General features: G+C 40.1%; 1 protein-coding gene across 10 annotated transcripts in view; it reads left to right on the top strand.

Annotated features, from left to right (window-relative positions):
* The window catches only part of ZNF644 (zinc finger protein 644), a 155,575-nt gene that overhangs the window by 53,897 nt on the left and 79,781 nt on the right, over window positions 1-21,897 (top strand). For 8 of the 10 annotated variants that reach the window (XM_053591317.1, XM_053591315.1, XM_053591311.1 and 5 more), the window contains one exon: window positions 20,176-20,236. In XM_053591317.1, the coding sequence (XP_053447292.1) occupies window positions 20,215-20,236 (22 nt within the window). In that variant the 5' untranslated portion in view covers window positions 20,176-20,214. Of the gene's footprint in view, window positions 1-16,955; window positions 17,072-20,175; window positions 20,237-21,897 lie in introns of those variants that run through there. The other 2 variants (XM_053591313.1, XM_053591321.1) reach the window with 2 other exon arrangements.

Genomic DNA, 21,897 nt, shown 5'->3' with positions numbered 1-21,897 from the left:
TGCAGATACACTGAGAAGGTGGGAATGCCTTGGGCAGCCTGCTTGGCTGCGAGGTCTGCACGGCAGTTCCCGGTGGCTATGCTGGAGGCCCCTTTTTGGTGTCCGGGACAGTGAATTATGGCTACCTTCTTTGGGAGGTGTATGGCCTCCAGTAAGTCTAAAATTTCCTTCTTGTTCTTAATATCTTTTCCCACCGAGGTGAGCAACCCTTGTTGCCTGTAAATAGCCCCATGTATGTGGGCCGTGGCAAAGGCATATCTACTGTCAGTGTAGCTGTTTACATTTTTGCCTGCTGCCAACTGGAGGGCCTGAGTCAGAGCGACTAGTTCGGCCCTCTGGGCTGAAATGTTTCCGGGTAGATGCTCGGCCCATATAGTTCGTTCAGTGTCCACTATGGCAGCCCTGGTGACTCGCTTACCTTCTAGGAGGTAGCTGCTTCCATCCGTGAACCAGGTGAGTTGTGCGTCTGGTAGAGGTTGATCACGGAGATCTTGCCGGGTGCCTGTTTCTTCGGCGAGAATGTCAGAGCAGAAGTGCAGGACCTCTCCTGAGGCCCCAGTCTCCAGTAGTAAAGTAGCCGGGTTAAGGGTGACAGGAGGGCCAAAGCGAATCCTGTCTTGGTCTAACAGGAGGCTTTGATAATGAGTCATGCGGGCATTGGACATCCATCGGTCAGGGGGTTGGCGGACAATGCTTTCGAGAGCGTGTGGGGCAATTTTTGTCAAGATTTGCCCCATGGTTAGCTTGTCAGCATCCTTGATCAGCACGGCGGCTGCCGCTATTGCTCTCAGGCACATTGGCCAGCTACTGGCGACTGGGTCGAGCTTTTTTGAGAGGTAAGCAACTGGCCTCTGCCATGGTCCTAGAGACTGGGTCAAAACTCCTTTGGCTATCCCGTTCCTTTCATCAATATACAAGGTGAAAGGTTTAGTTACATCAGGCAGAGCTAAGGCTGGAGCAGATAGTAGCGCCTTTTTAATACTCTCAAAGGCTTGCTGTTGTTGGGGACCCCATAGAAATGGGGTCGCCTCTTTAGTAAGGGGATAAAGAGGAGCGGCGAGAGCAGCGAAACCAGGGATCCAGAGACAGCAAAACCCTGCGGTTCCCAGAAACTCACGTACTTGACGAGGTGTCGGGGGGGGGTGGGGGGGGGTGGAATCTGCGTTACTGCATACTTCCTTGCCGTCGTCAGCCATCTTTTCCCTTCTTTGAGCTGGTAACCGAGGTATGTGACTTCTTTCTGGCATATTTGGGCCTTTTTAGCGGACACTCGGTAGCCTAGGGCTGCTAGTTCCTGAAGTAGACGTTCTGTGCCTTGTTGGCAGTCTTCCTCGGTATCCCCTGCAAGTAGTAAGTCATCTACATACTGTAGGAGGGTTACCTCTGGGTTGCGGACACGAAAGCAGGCTAAGTCTTGATGAAGTGCCTCATCGAAGAGGGTGGGAGAGTTCTTGAAGCCCTGCGGTAGTCGGGTCCAGGTGAGTTGCTCCGTGCTGCCGCTATCCGGATCTGTCCATTCAAAAGCGAAGATGTCCTGGCAGGAAGGGTGTAAGCGTAAACAAAAGAAGGCATCCTTGAGGTCTAAGACGGTGTACCAGATTTTATCTGGGGGGAGGGAGCTAAGCAGATTATAGGGGTTTGGCACTGTGGGGTGTAGGTCTTGCACTCTCCTGTTCACTTCTCTTAGATCCTGGACTGGACGATAATCTTGGGTGCCTGGTTTCTTGACAGGGAGGAGGGGGGTGTTCCAAGGGGATTTGCATGCTCGTAGGATATCTTGTTGAAGAAGGCGTTGGATGTGGGGCCGTATCCCTTCGCGTGCCTCTCGGGGCATAGGATACTGGCGGACCGCAATAGGGGTAGAAGTTGCCTTCAGTTCCACCACTGGGGGGGGCGATTTATCGCCAGTCCCGTTCCAGCTGTTTCAGCCCAGACCTGGGGGTACTTGGCAAGTAAGTCAGGCGGGGGTTGGGTGCTCGGCCTGGTGTCTTCAAAAAGCCGGTGCTCATCACTTAGTTGGGTGGTTAAAGCTGTAGTTACTTGGGGCCCCTCGGAGGTAAAGCTGATTTGGGCTCCCATTTTGGTCAAGAGATCTCGTCCCAAGAGTGGCATCGGGCACTCAGGAATCACCAGGAAGGAGTGGGTTACTGTTCCCCTACCCAGGTCAACTGTTCTATGGGTGGTCCATGGATATTGTTGGTGTCCTGTTGCCTCTATGACCCAAGATTTTTTTTCCCGTTACCGGCCCAACTGGTGTAGTCAGGACAGAATGTTGAGCTCCTGTGTCTACTAAAAAGTCAATGGGCTTCCCCTCCACACATAAGGTTACCCTGGGCTCGGCGAGGGGTTCCGAGCCCCGTTGCCCCTAGGCGTTATGCCCTCCGAGGGTCAGGATAACTGGGTCTCCTTTACCCCTTCGCTTGGGACACTCATTCTTCCAATGTCCTTTTTCCTTGCAGAATGCACATTGGTCTCTATCCAGTGGTGGTTGGCTAGTCTGTCTTCCTGAGTTGCCCAGGTTCCCTGCCTGCCTTCTCCTAAACGTAGTTTGACCTGACTCACCTATTACTGTGGCCAAAATGCGAGTTAAATTCTTTTCCTGTCTGCGCTCTTTCCTGACTTCCCTATCTTCTTCTTCTTTTAGTTTACGCTGCTCCTTCTCCTCCTCAGTTTCCCTCTTATGGTAGACTCTCTCGGCTTCCTTAACTAGGTCTTGCAAGGTATCGTCCTGCAAGCCCTCTATTCTCTGGAGCTTCTTCCTAATATCTAAGGCGGATTGCCCTATGAATGCCATAGCAACAGAGGCCCTTTGCCCCTCTGACGTTGGGTCGAAAGGGGTATAGCTGTGAAAAGCATCCATGAGATGCTCAAGGAAGACGGAGGGGGACTCCGTGATTCCCTGGGTCACTTCCCTTACCTTAGCCAAATTAGTAGGGCGCCTTGCTGCCCCCCGGAGGCCTGCCACTAGAGTCTGGCGATAGACTGTCAGTCGCTCCCTACCGTCAGCCGTGTTGTAGTCCCAGTCTGGTTGGGAAAGGGGAAAAGCCTCCTCGATGCGGTTTGGGAGTTGCGTTGGTCTCCCGTCCACCCTGGGCACGTTTTTCCGCGCCTCAAGGAGGATCCGCTCCCTTTCCTCTGTAGTGAAGAGGGTTTGCAACAATTGCTGACAGTCATCCCATGTGGGCTGGTGTGAGAACATCAGCGACTCCACCGGCCCAGTCAAACGCTGGGGTTCCTCGGAAAAAGGGGGGTGGTTAGTTTTCCAATTGTATAGGTCGGCGGACGAAAAAGGCCAGTACTGGAGGGGCTGGAGGGGAGCGGGACCCTCATCTTCAGGGGGAGGAGGAGGGGGTCCGTAGGCTCTGAGGGGGCAAGTAATAGTGGAATCTGGGGAGGGAAACTCTCCTCGTCGTCCGCGGGCGCTTCTGGTTCCGCGTACCGGCCCTCCTGGGGGAGGAAGGGTCGGCGCGGAGGGTAGTATGACCTCCTCCTGTGGGGCGCCTGGAGGCGGCGGGGGGTGAGGATAAGGAGGTGGAACATCCTCTAGGAGGAGCTGGTCATTTTGGGGGTCTTCCAAAAGCTTCTTGGCTCTTGGCGAGTGGAGGGCTAAGACCTGTGAGGTGGCTGGTATTAGCCATGGACGGACCCAGGGGGGCGGGTTCTGTACCAGATCTTGCCAAACAATAATATATGGCTGTTGGTCCGGGTGCGAGCCAGGACCTGCTTGGAAGACAATACTTTTAACGGTAAAGATAAGGGAGAGGTTAAAGGTACCTTCAGGGGGCCAGCCCACATTGAAGGCGGGCCATTCAGAGGTGCAGAAAGTTTGCCACGGTCCCTTCTTTATGAGGACCGAGAGATTACACCCCCGTTTCTTAACCTCCTTCCAGTGATCTAAGGTGAGAGATAGAGGTGTACTCATCCCATGACCCATTTTAAGAGATAACAAATGTACGCAGGACAACACTCAGACAAAGAGGAAGACAAACAGAAAACACAGACACCGAATCCACCAGGGCCGACACTGACGGTGACCAACAGTAGTTGGTCCCCTCCTGATTCTGAGGCGTCCCTCAGCCTGAGAGCGGCACCGCTCTGATAAATCTGACGCCGGCACCTGATACAAGACACGGACAGACCACTTACAGACACGGACAGACTACACAGACTCACAGACACGGACAGACCACACAGGCTCACAGACTCACAGAGGCCTCTTCTCAAAGACACGGACAGACCACACAGACTCACAGAGGCCTCTTACCTCCAAGGATAGCGGGTCCAGCGCTTGAGGGGGTGGTCGTCTCTATCTCGGTGGAACCCCCAAATGTAAGGGCCTCAAAGAGCCCTCGGATTGAGAAGAACACCCAATCAAACGCGGAGCCGATCCTTGATGCAAAAGCAGGAGGAATTTATTCGAGTACAGCACCCGGACGGACTGATTACAAGAGTCCGCCCAGTGCAGCACCCGGACGGACTGTTTACAAGAGTCCGCCCCGGTTTGGGGTTTCAGGCCCCTTTTAAAGGAACAAACCAACCGCCTAGCCCATGCGCAGGTGGGGCAGTTGGGCAGTTTCAGCGGTTACAGTGTTCCGGAAGACATAGCCATAGCCCACACGCAGGTGGGGCAGTTATCCAACTGTCCGTGGATAGTTGAGTCATCTTAGTGGGGGGGTTGGCCTAGTTTTGATATCCTAACAGGACCATTGCTCTACCCACTGAGACATAGGTGCTGCCCAGCTCAAGAGTTTGAAGTTACTGTGAGCTATGATGCCCCAGCAGTCTACCAAGAGTGACATAGACTGTCTCAACAACAAAAACAAACTTACAATATTAAGTTAGAATTACTTATCAGTTGGCTATTGCTCTGTAACAAATTACTCTGAAAATTGGTGATTTAAAGCAATAAACTTACTGGAACAAGTCTGTGAGTTAGCTGGGCAATGTTTCTGGTTTTGGCTGGGCTCATTTATGATCTATAGTTGGCAACAGGTTGGGAAGGTGGCTCTACTTTTGGCTGTGTTCTCTGACACATTTGGGAGTTGGTTGGCTATAGGCTGGTCTTGAATGGCCTGTGTTAGCCGGCTATTGTTTGGTCTAGGACAGCGGTTCTCAATTTGTGGGTCGCAACGCACAGGAACTGTATTAAGGGTCGCGGCATTAGGAAGGTTGAGAACCATTGGTCTAGGAAGAGGTGGGACATAAAGGTTGCCCTCATCCTACGGATCAGAGTGGGCTTGTTCTCGTAGCAGTGCCAAGATTCTGAGAGAGGGAGTGCGAAGATAAGCATGCAAGGCTTCCTGAGGCCTAAATTCACAACTGGTAAAGGGTGATTGGTGTTCCTTATGAGATTAATGCATTCAGAATTAAAGGGTCAGGTAAAGGACTTTACCTCTTGATGGAGAAGCTGCAAAACTTCATTGCTGAATGCATGGATAACAAAGGGTGCTGCAGAATTGTGCTATTTTTGCAATCAGGCTTTTCGATTTAGTATGTAAAATTAGGTTAATTTTCAAAGTTGTTTAGTTCTGGTCCAATTACATTTCAGTAGGAATTGTGTTTGGATATAGAAGTTGGGGCAGGTAGGAATTACTTATATTAATCTGCCCAATAGCTTTTTGCTATACTTATTTGATAAAGCATGGCTACTGAGATTTTGAAAGCATAGTTTATGCATTGAATTACCAATCGTAGGTGGGTAATTACCAGTTGTTGATAAATTATCAGTTGTTGAAAGATGGTTCATTTGTCCTTCTACTTTTTTGGTTATAAATGACATTTTTCTTTTGGTATCCATTTATCATTCTAACTTTCTTAATTTAAGATTTGACTTTTCTGTTTATTCTTAGCATATTATTAATTATTGGAAGATTTATTTAAGTATAATTGACATAGGATATCATGTTTAAAGTGTACAAGTTTGAACAGATTTGGTATTTATATACACCCATGAAATCAACACCATAGTCAAGATAAGAATATATTCTTTACTTTAAAAAGTTACCTCGTGCCCCTTGGTAATCTTTCCTGTTTACTCCTGTTTACTTTCTGTTGTTTTAATCATCTAGTTTGTGGCAATTTGTTAAAGCAACCACACATACTAATATACAGAAGATGGCACATTTCAAGGACATAAATAGGACACACATACAAAAAAGGTATAATGGTCTGGACTGTGCCCCCTCAAAATTAATATATTGAAGCCTTAACCCCAAATATGACCATGTTTGGAGCCAGAGCCTTTCAGGAATTAACAAAGTTAAATAAGGCCATTAAGGATGTGGCCTCATCCACTAACCTGTCTAAGAAGCGGTACCACGCATGCACACACAGGGGACAGGCTAGCTGCAAGGAGAGGCCTCAGGAGAAAGAAAACCTGCCACCACCCTGATCTTGAACTTCTTGTCTTCAGAACTGTGAGAAAATAAATTTCTGTTGTTTAAGCTGCCCAGCCTGTGGTGTTTTGTTATGACCATACTAGCAGGCTAATAATATTTAAAAAATACATTTACAGCAATGCAAATATATTTAACGCCACAGAACAGTATACTTAAAAAAAGTAAAACATACATAAATATACACACACATACATATACTCATACATATACACACACAAACACCATAAACTGACTTAAACTATTTAATATTTTTATCTTGCTCTGATTGTAATTATACTTAAAACATGAAAAAAAAACCCTTCTAAATGCCTTTGTTCCCCACAAACAAAATCAGAACATTTTACACATATTTTTTTATTCATTTTTAAAATTTTATTTTAAATTGACAAATAATAATTGCACATATTTTATACTTACGGGGTACAATGTTTGATATGTATTTACATTGTGGAATGATTAAATCATACCAATTAGATCTATCATCTCACTTTTTTTGTGAAATCTTTTTTAAATGTTTGTGAAAACATTTAAAATCCATCCACTTAGCAACTCTGAAATACACAATGTATTACTACTGTATTTTTTAGTCACCTTTCTGTACAATAGATTACTAAAATTTATTCCACCTAACTAAAATTTTGTACCATTTTATCAACATCTCTCTTCTCTCCGTACTCCCTACCCCCCACAGCCTCAGGAAAACACCATTCTACTCTCTTCTTTTATGAGTTCAACTTTTTTAGAATCCACATTTAAGTGAGATCATGTGGTATTTGACTTACTGTGCCTGGTTTATTTCACTTAACATGGGTTCATCTATGATGATGCAAATGACAGAATTTTCTTGTCAATCCTATCCCATTGGGTATATACCACATTCTCTTTATCCGGATTGCTTCCATATTACAGCTATTACGAAAACGCAGATACCTCTGTAGCACATTGACTTCAATTCCCTTAGATATATACTGTGAAGTGGATTACTGGATCCTTTGAAAATTCTGTTTAGTTTTCTGAGGAACCTCCATGTTGTTTTCCATAATGGTTTTATTAATTGACATTCCCGCCAACAAAACACACAAAGGTTTCCTTCTCTCTACATCTTTTCTAATATTTGTTATTTTTCGTCTTTTTGATACGTGATTAAACATACTTTTTAAAAGAATATTGTAAGAAAACTTTAAAATCCATATCTAACAAATAAAACATAATTCAAATATTCTTTAGGTAAGTGGTAGGGGGCAGGTATAGAACAAAGGAGAATACTTGAATATAAAAATATAAAATAAGTTCTCCCCAAAACCCACAGCCACAGTCTAACCAGGATAAAAACACCAAATTTCAAGAAATTTGGTCATCCGACCAATTCCAAAATTGTTAAGGTCATCAAAACAACACCTTGAGGAACCTTAAGTAGACAACTAAAGCATGAAAACCTACTCTGAGAGGCCGAGGCGCGTAGTTTGCCTGAGCTCAGGAGTTCCAGACCAGTCTGAGCTAGAGTGAGACCCCCATCTCTAAAAATAGCTGGGCGTTGGTGGTAGGCACCTTTAGTCCCAGCTACCTGGGAGGCTGAGGCAAGAGGATCGCTTGAGCCCAAGAATTTGAAGTTGCTGTGAGCTATACAGACAGCACTCTACAAAGTAAGACGAAAAAAAGAAAAGAGAAGAAAGGAAAAGAGAGAGAGAGAGAAAACCAATGGCATATATCTTGGAACAGAAAAAGAACTCAGGAAACCTGAAAAACTATGGTTTTAGTTAACAATAAAGTGCCAGTATTGGTTCATTAATTTTAACAAATAGACCAAGCTAACATAAGATGTTAATAACAGGAAAAAATGTTGGGGGGTGTGTGTGTGAAAATATGAAACATTCTATACTATCCTGCTCAAATTTTCTTAAAATCTGAAACCTTTGAAAAATAATGTTGACCAATTTTCAAAAATATTTTAAATATGAACAGACATAATCACATTTTAGAAAATTAAACACTGACAATTCAAAACTTTCAGAATTAAATTCAAAAGTTCAGATACACCTCGTGGAAGTCTAAACAAATATGCAAAGACTGAAATAACTGCAAGTATCTTCTCTAACCACAATGGAATGAAACGAAACACCAACAGCTGAAGGAAAACAGAAAAATCTACACATCTGGAGATTAAAACAATTCATGCTGAACTAACCAATGGTTGAAAAAAGAAATCATGAGGGAATTTAAAAAATATCTAGAGACAAGGGAAAACAAAACACAATGTATCATTTATGGGGTGCAGCAAAAGCAGTAATAACAGGGAAGCTTACAGCAGCCAAAACTTACATTAAAAAAGATCTCACATCAATCAACAACTTAATTTTAGGCCAGATGCAGTAGCTCACAGCTGTAATCCATCACTCTGGAGGTCAAGGCAGGTGCATTGCCTGAGTGCACTGAGTTCGAGACCAGCCTGAGCTACCTCGAGAGTCCCATGTCTAAGAAACAACAAACAAACAAAATAGCCAGGCATTGTGGTGGGAGCCTGTACTCCCAGCTACTCAGGAGGCTGAGGCAAGAAAATCACTTGAGCCCAAGATTATGAGGTTGCTGTGAGCTATGAAGCCAAGGCAACTCTACCAGGGCAACAAAGTCAAAAAAAAATTTTACACGTCAAGGAACTAGAAAAATAAAAACAAAACAAAACAAACAGCAGAAGGAAGGAAATTATAAAATTAGGGCAGAGCTAAATGAAACAGAGAATGGAAAACAGAGGGGGGTAAAAAATAAAACCAATGAAACCTAGAGTTTTATTTTCTTTTAAACATTAACAAAATTGACAAACCCTTACCTAGACTAAGAAAAAGAGAAAAGACTGGGCAGCACCTGTGGCTAAGGAGTAGGGCGCTGGCCCCATATACCAGAGGTGGTGGGTTCAAACCTGGCCCCGGTCAAAAACTGCTAAAAAAAGAGAGAGAGAGAGAGAAAAGATTGAAATAATTAAAATCAGAAATGAAAAAGGAGACATTACATATGATGCCAAAAGATTACAAGGAAACACCATGAACAAACTATACATCAACAAATTGGATAATCTAGAAGAAATGAATATATCCCCATAAACATAAACCTATAAAAAATATATTATGACAAATAAAAATTCTGAATGACCTATAAGTAGAAAGGAAATTGGTTGCACTAATAAAAAACTTTCGAACTGGCTCAGCGCCTGTAGATCAAGCAGCTAAGGCACCAGCCACATACACCAGAGCTGGTGGGTTAGAATCCAGCCTGGGCCAGCCAAACAACAATGACAACTACAACCAAAAAATAGCCAGGCGTTGTGGCAGGTGCCTGTAGTTCTAGCTTCTTGGGAGGTTGAGGCAAGACAATTGCTTACGCCCAGGAGTTGCAGGTTGCTGTGAGCTGTGATGCCACAGTACTCTATCCAGGGCGACAGCTTGAGGCTCTGTCTAAAAAAAAAAAAAAAAAAACTTTCCAACTATGAAAAGACCAGGACTAGATGGTTTCACGGGAGAATTCTACCAAACATTTCGAGATACCCCCAATTTTCCTCAAACTCTTACAAAGAATTGAAGAGGAGAGAACACTTCAAATTCATTCATAAGGTCAATATTACCCCTAATCCCAAAACCAGACAAAGGCACAAGACAAAAACTACGAGCCAATTATCACCATTGAGTAATGACATAAAAATCTTCAACAAGGGGGGCGGTGCCTGTGGCTCAGTCAGTAAGGCCCCGGCCCCATATACCGAGGGTGGCGGGTTCAAACCCAACCCCGGCTGAACTGCAACCAAAAAATAGCTGGGTGTTGTGGTAGGCGCCTGTAGTCCCAGCTACTCGGGAGGCTGAGGCAAGAGAATTGCTTAAGCCCAGGAGTTGGAGGTTGCTGTGAACTGTGTGATGCCATGGCACTCTATCGAGGGCCATAAAGTGAAACTCTGTCTCTACAAAAAAAATAATAATAATAAATAAAAAATAATCTTAAAAAAAAAAAAATATATATATATATATAAATCTTCGACAAGGGGTGGCACCTGTGGCTCAAAGGTGCTGGCCCCATATGCCAGAGGTGGCGGGTTCAAACCCAGCCCCGGCCAAAAACTGCAAAAAAAAAAAAAACTTCAACAAAACACTAACAAAACAAATTTAATAGCACATTGAAAAATTTACACACAACGAGCAAGCAGTGTTTATTGTTGCAATGCAAGGATTTTTCAGTTTATGAAAACTAATCAATGTTATCTACTACCTTAATAGAATAAAAGGGGAGAAGAAATCACCCCCAGTTGTTACAGAAAAATAATTTGGCAAAATTCAACATCATTTCATTATAAAAACATTCAACATACTAGGAATAAAAGGAAAACTATTCCAACATAATAGAAGCCATGTATGTATGAAAAGCCCACATCTAGGGCGACGCCTGTGGCTCAGTGAGTAGGGCACCGGCCCCATATGCCAAGGGTGGCGGGTTCAAACCCAGCCCCGGCCAAACTGCAACCAAAAAATAGCCGGGCGTTGTGGCGGGCGCCTGTAGTCCCAGCTACTCGGGAGGCTGAGGCAAGAGAATCGCTTCAGCCCAGGAGTTGGAGGTTGCTGTGAGCCGTGTGACGCCATGGCACTCTACCCGAGGGCGGTACAGTGAGACTCTGTCTCTACAAAAAAAAAAAAAAAAGAAAAGCCCACATCTAACATCATACTCAATGATGAAAAGAGTGAAAGCTTTTCCAATACTAGCCAGAGCATCTAGGCAAGAAGAAGAAATAAAATACATTCAAATTGGAAAGTAAGTAGTAAAATTATTCCTGTGCTCAGATGATGTGAACTTAAATGCAGAAAACCCTATACTTTTAAAGACCAAAACCACCAACTGTTAAATAATTTCAGCAAAGTTTCAGGATACAAAAATCACCAAAGAAATCAATTACACTTCTATTCACTAACAATGACCAATTCAAAAAGGAAATTAAGAAAATAATTCACAGTATCAAAAAGAATAAAACACTTAAGAATTAACCTAGGATGCAACAGACTTGCACACTGGAAACTATGAAACATTACTAAAAGAAACCAGTATACAAATAAATAGAAAGATATCTTGTGTCCAGAGAGTGGAAGACTTATTGTTAAATGTCCGTTCTACTCAAAGCAATCTACAGATTCAGTGTAATCCTGTCAAAATCCCACTGACATTTTCAGCAAAAATAGAAAATCCTATCCTTAAGTTTATATGGTATCTCAAGGGGGACCCCCCCCAAAAAAAAAATATTTAAAAAAACCAAAGTTAGAGGCTTCACCCTTCCTGACTTCAAAACATACTAAAAACCAATCATAATCAAGATGGTGGTGGTACTGGCCTAAACACAGATAATACTATAAATCAATGTAACAAAATAGCCCAGAAAATACCTTTGCATCTAAGGTCAGATGGTTTTTGACAAAGGTGTCAAGGCTACCCAATGGAAAGAAAATGGTCTCTTCAACAAATGGCATTCAAAAAACCCAACATCCATAAGCAAAAGAATGAAGGTGGATCCTTCCTTTACACCATATACAAAGTTTGACTCAAAATGGAAAAACATCAGAACATAAGACCTTTGAAGAAAACATAGAAAAATGCTTCAGGACATCGGATTTAGCTAGTCATTTTCTCAATATAACACCAAAAACCAAAAACCCAAGGCAACAAAAGGTTATCAGAATTCAACAAATGGGACCACATCAAACTCAAAATCTCTGTACATCAAAGGAAACAATCAACAGAATGAAAAGACAACACACATAATAAGGGGAAAAAATGGCGAATCGTGTACCTGATAAGGGGTTAACAGTCAAAATATATAAGGAACTCATACCCAACAACAACACAAAATGGCCCTATTTAAGAATGGACAAAGGGCAGTGCCCATAGCTCAGTGAATAGGGTGCTGGCCACATATACCGAGGCTGGCAGGTTGGAACCCTGCCCGGCCAGTTAAAACAAGAATGACACTGCAACGACAACCAAAAAAAAAAAAGCCAGGCATTGTGTTGGGTGCCTATAGTCCCAGCTACTTGGGAGGCTGAGACAAGGGAATTGCTTAAGGCTGGGTGCCGTTAGCTCAGAGGTTACAGCACCAGTCACATACACCAATGCTGGCAGGTTCGAACCTGGCTGGGGCCTGCTGAACAATGACAACTACAGTTAAAAAAAAAAAAAGTAGCTGGGCATGTGGCAGGCACCTGTAGTCCCAGCTACTTGGGAGGCTAAGGAAAGAGATCACTTGAGCCCAAGAGTGTGAGCTATGATGCCACAGCACTCTACTGAGGGTGACAAAAAGAGACTGTCTCAATTTAAAAAAAAAAAAGTTCTACAGTTGTATTATACAATGTGTATACATTTAATACTACTGAACTATACACTTAACAGTTAAAATGGTCAATTTAATGATATGGGGTCCTTTTTACCACAATAAAAAATAAATAAATATTAAGGGGAAAAATACACACCAGAAAACTTTTGGGGGTGACGAATGTATTATCTTGTTTGTGAAGATGGCTTCCTGAGTTTACACAGGTCAAAAACGGTCAAATTGTATACTTTAAATATGTGTACTTCACTGCATGAAAATGCCTCAATAAATCTGCTTTTAATACCTCAATAATAACAAAGCAATCCAATTACAAAGTACAAAGATTTAAAGCAACACTTCACCAACTATATATAAAACACAAGCAAGCATAAGAAAAGATGCTTAGTAACTGTTGTCACTAGGAAAGTGCAAAATAAATCTTTAGCGTTATTACAAACACAAATACAAGAATGACAAAAATTTGAGGAAGGCTATGTTAACCAGTGTGATGAAAATATGTCAAATGGTCTATAAAACCAGTGTATGGTGCCCCAGGATCGCATTAATGTACACAGCTATGATTTAATAAAAAAAAAGACAAAAATTAATAAGACTAACTATACCAAGCATTGGTAAACAAACAGAGGAACTAGAACTCTCACACAATCATATGAGAAGATAAAATGGTACAATCACATTACGAAACAGTTTTATCATTTCTTTTTTTCTTTTTGAGACAGACTCTCACTTTGTTGCTTTCAGTAGAGTGCGTGGCGTCACAGCTCACAGCAACCTCAAACACTTGAGCTCAAGGGATCCTCTTACTTCAGCCTCCCAAGTAGCCAGACTACAGGTGCCCACCACAATGCCCCACTATTTTTTGGTTGTAGTTGTCATTGTTGTTTAGCAGGCCCAGGCTAGGCTCGAACCCACCAGCTTCGGTGTATGTGGACAGCACCCTACTCACTGAGCTACAGCCGCCAAGCCATCCTCAGCCTACTTTCACCATTTCTTAAAATGGTCTAACATATACCTGCTACATGATCCAGTCATTCTCCTAGGTATTCATCTAAACAAATGAAAGGATAAGTCTATATAAAGACCTGTGTATAAACGTTCAAAGAATCTGTATCTGTTAACAAGCCAACAACCGGGGAGGGGGAAAATGTCCATCGACACGTGAATGCATGTCTCCACATGGAGTAAGTAGGACAGAACTAGTGATGCATACAACATGGATGAATCTCAAGTAATTATGCTGAGTAAAAACTCTAAACAAAAAGAGTACACATAGCATGGTTTCATTTATATAAAATTGTAAGATATGCAAACCATACTGTAATTGACAGAAAGCAAATCAGTCATTGCCTGAGCACAAGGGAAGGAGTAAACAGGAAAGATTACCAAGGGGCACGAGAAAACTTTTTAAAGTAAAGAATATATTCTTATCTTGACTATGGTGTTGATTTCATGGGTGTATATAAATACCAAATACTCCTTATATACCAAATACTTGGTATATACTCCTTATATACCAAATATAAATACTCCTTCCTTCTGCTGTTTGTTTTGTTTTGTTTTTATTTTTCTAGTTCCTTGACGTGTAAAATTTTTTTTTGACTTTGTTGCCCTGGTAGAGTTGCCTTGGCTTCATAGCTCACAGCAACCTCATAATCTTGGGCTCAAGTGATTTTCTTGCCTCAGCCTCCTGAGTAGCTGGGAGTACAGGCTCCCACCACAATGCCTGGCTATTTTGTTTGTTTGTTGTTTCTTAGACATGGGACTCTCGAGGTAGCTCAGGCTGGTCTCGAACTCAGTGCACTCAGGCAATGCACCTGCCTTGACCTCCAGAGTGATGGATTACAGCTGTGAGCTACTGCATCTGGCCTAAAATTAAGTTGTTGATTGATGTGAGATCTTTTTTAATGTAAGTTTTGGCTGCTGTAAGCTTCCCTGTTATTACTGCTTTTGCTGCACCCCATAAATGATACATTGTGTTTTGTTTTCCCTTGTCTCTAGATATTTTTTAAATTCCCTCATGATTTCTTTTTTCAACCATTGGTTAGTTCAGCATGAATTGTTTTAATCTCCAGATGTGTAGATTTTTCTGTTTTCCTTCAGCTGTTGGTGTTTCGTTTCATTCCATTGTGGTTAGAGAAGATACTTGCAGTTATTTCAGTCTTTGCATATTTGTTTAGACTTCCACGAGGTGTATCTGAACTTTTGAATTTAATTCTGAAAGTTTTGAATTGTCAGTGTTTAATTTTCTAAAATGTGATTATGTCTGTTCATATTTAAAATATTTTTGAAAATTGGTCAACATTATTTTTCAAAGGTTTCAGATTTTAAGAAAATTTGAGCAGGATAGTATAGAATGTTTCATATTTTCACACACACACCCCCCAACATTTTTTCCTGTTATTAACATCTTATGTTAGCTTGGTCTATTTGTTAAAATTAATGAACCAATACTGGCACTTTATTGTTAACTAAAACCATAGTTTTTCAGGTTTCCTGAGTTCTTTTTCTGTTCCAAGATATATGCCATTGGTTTTCTCTCTCTCTTTTCCTTTCTTCTCTTTTCTTTTTTTCGTCTTACTTTGTAGAGTGCTGTCTGTATAGCTCACAGCAACTTCAAATTCTTGGGCTCAAGCGATCCTCTTGCCTCAGCCTCCCAGGTAGCTGGGACTAAAGGTGCCTACCACCAACGCCCAGCTATTTTTAGAGATGGGGGTCTCACTCTAGCTCAGACTGGTCTGGAACTCCTGAGCTCAGGCAAACTACGCGCCTCGGCCTCTCAGAGTAGGTTTTCATGCTTTAGTTGTCTACTTAAGGTTCCTCAAGGTGTTGTTTTGATGACCTTAACAATTTTGGAATTGGTCGGATGACCAAATTTCTTGAAATTTGGTGTTTTTATCCTGGTTAGACTGTGGCTGTGGGTTTTGGGGAGAACTTATTTTATATTTTTATATTCAAGTATTCTCCTTTGTTCTATACCTGCCCCCTACCACTTACCTAAAGAATATTTGAATTATGTTTTATTTGTTAGATATGGATTTTAAAGTTTTCTTACAATATTCTTTTAAAAAGTATGTTTAATCACGTATCAAAAAGACGAAAAATAACAAATATTAGAAAAGATGTAGAGAGAAGGAAACCTTTGTGTGTTTTGTTGGCGGGAATGTCAATTAATAAAACCATTATGGAAAACAACATGGAGGTTCCTCAGAAAACTAAACAGAATTTTCAAAGGATCCAGTAATCCACTTCACAGTATATATCTAAGGGAATTGAAGTCAATGTGCTACAGAGGTATCTGCGTTTTCGTAATAGCTGTAATATGGAAGCAATCCGGATAAAGAGAATGTGGTATATACCCAATGGGATAGGATTGACAAGAAAATTCTGTCATTTGCATCATCATAGATGAACCCATGTTAAGTGAAATAAACCAGGCACAGTAAGTCAAATACCACATGATCTCACTTAAATGTGGATTCTAAAAAAGTTGAACTCATAAAAGAAGAGAGTAGAATGGTGTTTTCCTGAGGCTGTGGGGGGTAGGGAGTACGGAGAGAAGAGAGATGTTGATAAAATGGTACAAAATTTTAGTTAGGTGGAATAAATTTTAGTAATCTATTGTACAGAAAGGTGACTAAAAAATACAGTAGTAATACATTGTGTATTTCAGAGTTGCTAAGTGGATGGATTTTAAATGTTTTCACAAACATTTAAAAAAGATTTCACAAAAAAAGTGAGATGATAGATCTAATTGGTATGATTTAATCATTCCACAATGTAAATACATATCAAACATTGTACCCCGTAAGTATAAAATATGTGCAATTATTATTTGTCAATTTAAAATAAAATTTTAAAAATGAATAAAAAAATATGTGTAAAATGTTCTGATTTTGTTTGTGGGGAACAAAGGCATTTAGAAGGGTTTTTTTTTCATGTTTTAAGTATAATTACAATCAGAGCAAGATAAAAATATTAAATAGTTTAAGTCAGTTTATGGTGTTTGTGTGTGTATATGTATGAGTATATGTATGTGTGTGTATATTTATGTATGTTTTACTTTTTTTAAGTATACTGTTCTGTGGCGTTAAATATATTTGCATTGCTGTAAATGTATTTTTTAAATATTATTAGCCTGCTAGTATGGTCATAACAAAACACCACAGGCTGGGCAGCTTAAACAACAGAAATTTATTTTCTCACAGTTCTGAAGACAAGAAGTTCAAGATCAGGGTGGTGGCAGGTTTTCTTTCTCCTGAGGCCTCTCCTTGCAGCTAGCCTGTCCCCTGTGTGTGCATGCGTGGTATCGCTTCTTAGACAGGTTAGTGGATGAGGCCACATCCTTAATGGCCTTATTTAACTTTGTTAATTCCTGAAAGGCTCTGGCTCCAAACATGGTCATATTTGGGGTTAAGGCTTCAATATATTAATTTTGAGGGGGCACAGTCCAGACCATTATACCTTTTTTGTATGTGTGTCCTATTTATGTCCTTGAAATGTGCCATCTTCTGTATATTAGTATGTGTGGTTGCTTTAACAAATTGCCACAAACTAGGTGATTAAAACAACAGAAATTTATTGTCTCACAGTTCTGCGGGCCAGAAGTCCAAAATCAGTATTAGTGTGCCAAAATCAAGGTGATGTCAAGGCTATGTTTCTTCTGAAGAGAGACTCTAGAGGAGAATAGAGAAGAGAATCTGTTCCTTACCTCTTGGTGATTCTGGTGGCTGCTGGCGTTTCTGGCTGTGGCCCACATCCTTCCAGTCATCAAGGCCAGAATTTTCAAATCTCTATTGTCTTCACATAACATTTTTTGGGGGTAATCAGATTTCCTCCTACTTCATTCTCATAAGGATGCATGGGATTGCATTTAGCTAGGGCCTTCTCAAATAATCCAGGGTAATCTCTTCAAAGACTTTTTTTTGACACATAAATTAGTATTCACAGGTTTTAGGGATTAGGGGGTAGATATCTTTTGTAGAGCGATTTTTCAGTGTATCATGTCATACTTAGCAAGTTATAGTAGACTTTCTTGCTTTGATTATAGTTTAGTTTGTGACAGGTACCAATGTCTTGGTTCTGGGTAGGTGGAAGTTGATGTCATTGGGTGGTAGAACATTTTTGTCTTTTCCAGATACTGTGCAGAAAATTCTAGGTCTGTGGTTTTGTGTGTGATTAGCATCACTTTAGCATTTATTAGAAATGAAAATTCTCAGGATCCAATGTAGACGTATTAAATCAAAAACTCTGAGGGTAGGGCTTAGCAATCTGTGTGTAATAAGCCTTCCAGATGATTTTGATGCACACTAAAGTTTGAGATCTACTTTTCTAGATTATTGACACTGTTAGTACTAAAACTATATTTACCTTCCTCTCCAACCCTTTCCTGCTTAAGGCTAATACTGAATTAGTCTAGGATTTCTAGTCCACAAACTTTGTTTTCTGTAGGGATAGAAACATTTAGTACCCAAATCTTGTTACTGATAATCAATGAAATTACTTGATCGCTCAATAAAAATTGAGCGATTGCCCTGGGTTGTGTTTTTACTTAGATGTGGTTATTTCACAAAGTAATGTTACTATGTCTAGAAGTGATATAATTCTTTTCCTCCTATTCTTGATAATGTGCACTGAACTTGAGTTTACTTGATTATCTTCTATATCCCTAGTACATTTTGGGATATGACACAAAATTTGGATCTTTTATTCAGCCCACATTGCTGTGCTTTTATTATGTGCCAGCCAGTGACAGTGCTGAAATGAAATAAATGAGTTTTTACCCTCAGTATGTCCATACTGTAGTTCACAGTACCCACAAGTAAATGGAAAGGGCTAATAAAGAGCTTTTTAGGAGTTTTATAGCAAATTTAAAAACATAGTTTTGTACAGCTGAAGGAATTAAAAATGAAGAACCTGCCAGAGTGACTAAGCTAAATAATAAAGGGCTAGTTAAAAGGTGATAGCAAAGCTAAAGAGAGAAAGTAGTTGCGGGTAGGTAGTTACAGCTCACCATGTGCAAAGGTGTGGCAGCTGAGAGAATGGGGGCCAGCCTGGGAATTAAAGAGTTTTGGTATGGTAGAAACATGGAGTGAATGGAAGAGTAGTGATTGGGAATAGGTAAAGCTGACGTCATTGACAAGCCACTATTACAGAACTTGAAGCACAGATGTGACATGTTAAGACAACCATTGTATAGTTCTGGGAAGAACAAATTTGAGATGATAGTGAGTTGGAGAATGACTTTACCTAACAAATGTGAACAGTGTAACCTGATTATTTGTATCCTCAATTAACCTGAAACAATAAATAAAAAGAAAAGATAATGAGTTGGAAATAGAACAGTAAAAAAAAAAAAAAAAAGACAGTGAGTTGGGAATAGAACAGTGATGTAAATCTAGGTTGAGAGTGGAAGTAGGTGTGGTGGTGCCATTTTTTAAGAATAGAGAATTCAGAACACCACCACGCTGGTTTCAGGTTTTGGGAGATGTGTAGTGTTTAGGGTACAACATACTGAGTTTTTAGAACTTATAAAATTTGGTAAAATTAATAGTGGTACATACTTTTGGCAAGTACTTGTTTATTGGATTGTTAGGGTAGAAGTCACTTTATACTAAATAGAAGTAGTAGGAATGTATCAATACGTGCTCTTTTCTTGAATAATGGTATTTGGCATTGGGATGGTATTTAATCAGTGTTAACTATTGCTATGATTCCTCTTAGTATGTACTGTTAGGCATTCCCATATTGTACCTTTTCTTTTGCTTTTTTATTTTTTATTTTTTTTATTATTTTTTTTTTGTAGAGACAAGAGTCTCACTTTATGGCCTTCGGCAGAGTGCCGTGGCCTCACACAGCTCACAGCAATCTCCAACTCCTGGGCTTAAGGGACTCTCCTGCCTCAGCCTCCCGAGTAGCTGGGACCACAGGCGCCCGCCACAACGCCCGGCTATTTTTTGGTTGCAGTTTGGCCAGGGCCGGGTTTGAACCCGCCACCCTCGGTATATGGGGCTGGCGCCCTACCGACTGAGCCACAGGCGCCGCCCTTCTTTTGCTTTTTGATATTTTTTTGTATGTCATAATTTTAGGTAAATCGTAATCTAGAAAGAAGTGTGTTATTAATAAATTTAATTATTGCCATAATATTAAAATTAATAAAACAAGTCATTGTAGAAATATTCAAAAAAGAATTAGAAAGTTTAGGTTCCTTATTTGAATTATTAGTCCTCGAAAAAAATGTACAGAGCAATAGTTTTCAGAAGGTTAGAATGATCATGTTTTAGTTGAACACATTTTTAGTTGTTGTATCAAGAATAATTTGATTTGCATCAAATCAGTTTTTAATTTGAAAGTATATTGTATTATAGATATAGTTATTTAGAGCTGGAAAAAAAAACTAAACAATTGTCTTTACCTGTATTCTTTCAGGTTTGATTTAATTTCGGATGAGATTGTTCTTGAAGCAAGATGTTAATAAGGCAAAATCTAGGTAAGTAGAAGACTACTTTGTTAAATGTTACATACATATCAAGGTAGGAATAATACCAAAAAATCATGTCTTAAAAATGTGCCTTTGATTTGAAAATCAAAGAATTTTTAAATAAGAATTGATTTTGTAATACAATTGGTCCAATTGATTTAGAGGGAACTAAATTCTTAGTTTTTCTTTTTTTATGTTGAGGTAACTAAAGCATCCAAGTTTCCAGTGAGTATTTTAACGTAGTTCAGTAAGAGATTTGTTTGATTGCTTCATTGTTCTTACCTGATTTGATATAGAACATGTGTAGTCATTGCTTTGTTCTTACTGTTGATGAAACACTTTCACAAATTGGTTAAATTCACCAAATTGTGATTTATTTCTGTTAATTTAGTGTTCAGAATTATAAATTACTATTTTAATGTTTTTCTTGTGAGTGTCTAATGTAATGACTTTTTCTAATGTAGCATTCTGATTAGCTTTCTTTTGACTTCCAGAAAATTAAATTGTGATCATGTATTTTTGGCCTGGTGTGTGAAAGAGTGCTTTTCAATAAGCTGTTGAAATGTTAAACAAAAAACAACCAAACACATTTACTGTCTATTGGAAAGTGACCTCAACAGTAAAAAGCATACCTTGATAAAATTACAGTTAACTTGGTTGTTCTCTAGCATGTTTTTCAGCTGTCTAAAATTTGCTGATCTCACTGATCTCAACTTTTTTTTAAGAAAAAAGCAGCATTAGATGAAAAGTGCTGTAGTTGACTAATATGCACTTAAATAATGGAACCTCAATTAATAGTTCAGGTATCCTTTGAAGCAAAGTTTCCCTTTTAGTTATACATAGTAATACATAGTAATAGTAGTGGGGGTAGTTGGAAGAATCCTAGTGTGCTCTAATTTCTATTAGTGCCTTAGTGATCATTACAGTACCTCCCATGGGGTAGGTACTGCTATGTGGAAAAATCTTAGCGTTTTGGTTAACAGTGGGCTATTTCTTTTTCTTTCAGGATAGTAGTTTATTCTTAATAGCATATATTAGAAAGAATAATTGCCTGTATGTCTTGTTGAACTGGAGAAGCAGCTAAATGTTTGTACTTGATTTTGTTTGCTAGGTGAATCTATAGGGTCTATTAGAGCCTTTGTCCTGATTTTCTGTGAATTCAGTGTTGAATATGGAATGACACTGGATTAACTTATTCTGACTTAATAATAGTAGTATGTATACTTTTTTAAATTATAATTTTCATATAGTAATGTATAAAATTTGAAATAATAGAGCTGAGTGCCTTTTTACATTTATATTCACAGATGTAACCACTGTCTAGGTCAAGATGTGGAACATTTTCTTATTCCAGAAAGTTTCTTGTGCTTTTCCCCTTTCCAATCCAGTAGCTGTTCCCACTGAGATATCTTTCTGAATTCTTTCAGCATAGTTAGTTTTGACTGTTATTAGACTTTGTATACACAGAATTATATATGTACTCATCTGGCTTTTTTAATAAAGCACAGTGTTTTTGAGTTTTGTCTGTGTTATTGTGAGGGTATCAGTAGTACATTAATTTTTATTGCTGAGTAACATTCCACTGTATGAACATACCACAAAGTGTTTATATGTTGTCCTTATCATTTTATTTATTGGACTCTTCAAGTCTCTGGCCTCACTTGTCAACC

Source organism: Nycticebus coucang, chromosome 5 (assembly GCF_027406575.1).
Source record: "Nycticebus coucang isolate mNycCou1 chromosome 5, mNycCou1.pri, whole genome shotgun sequence".
Classification (NCBI taxonomy): domain Eukaryota; kingdom Metazoa; phylum Chordata; class Mammalia; order Primates; family Lorisidae; genus Nycticebus; species Nycticebus coucang.
This window is presented reverse-complemented; position numbering and strand designations above follow the sequence as displayed.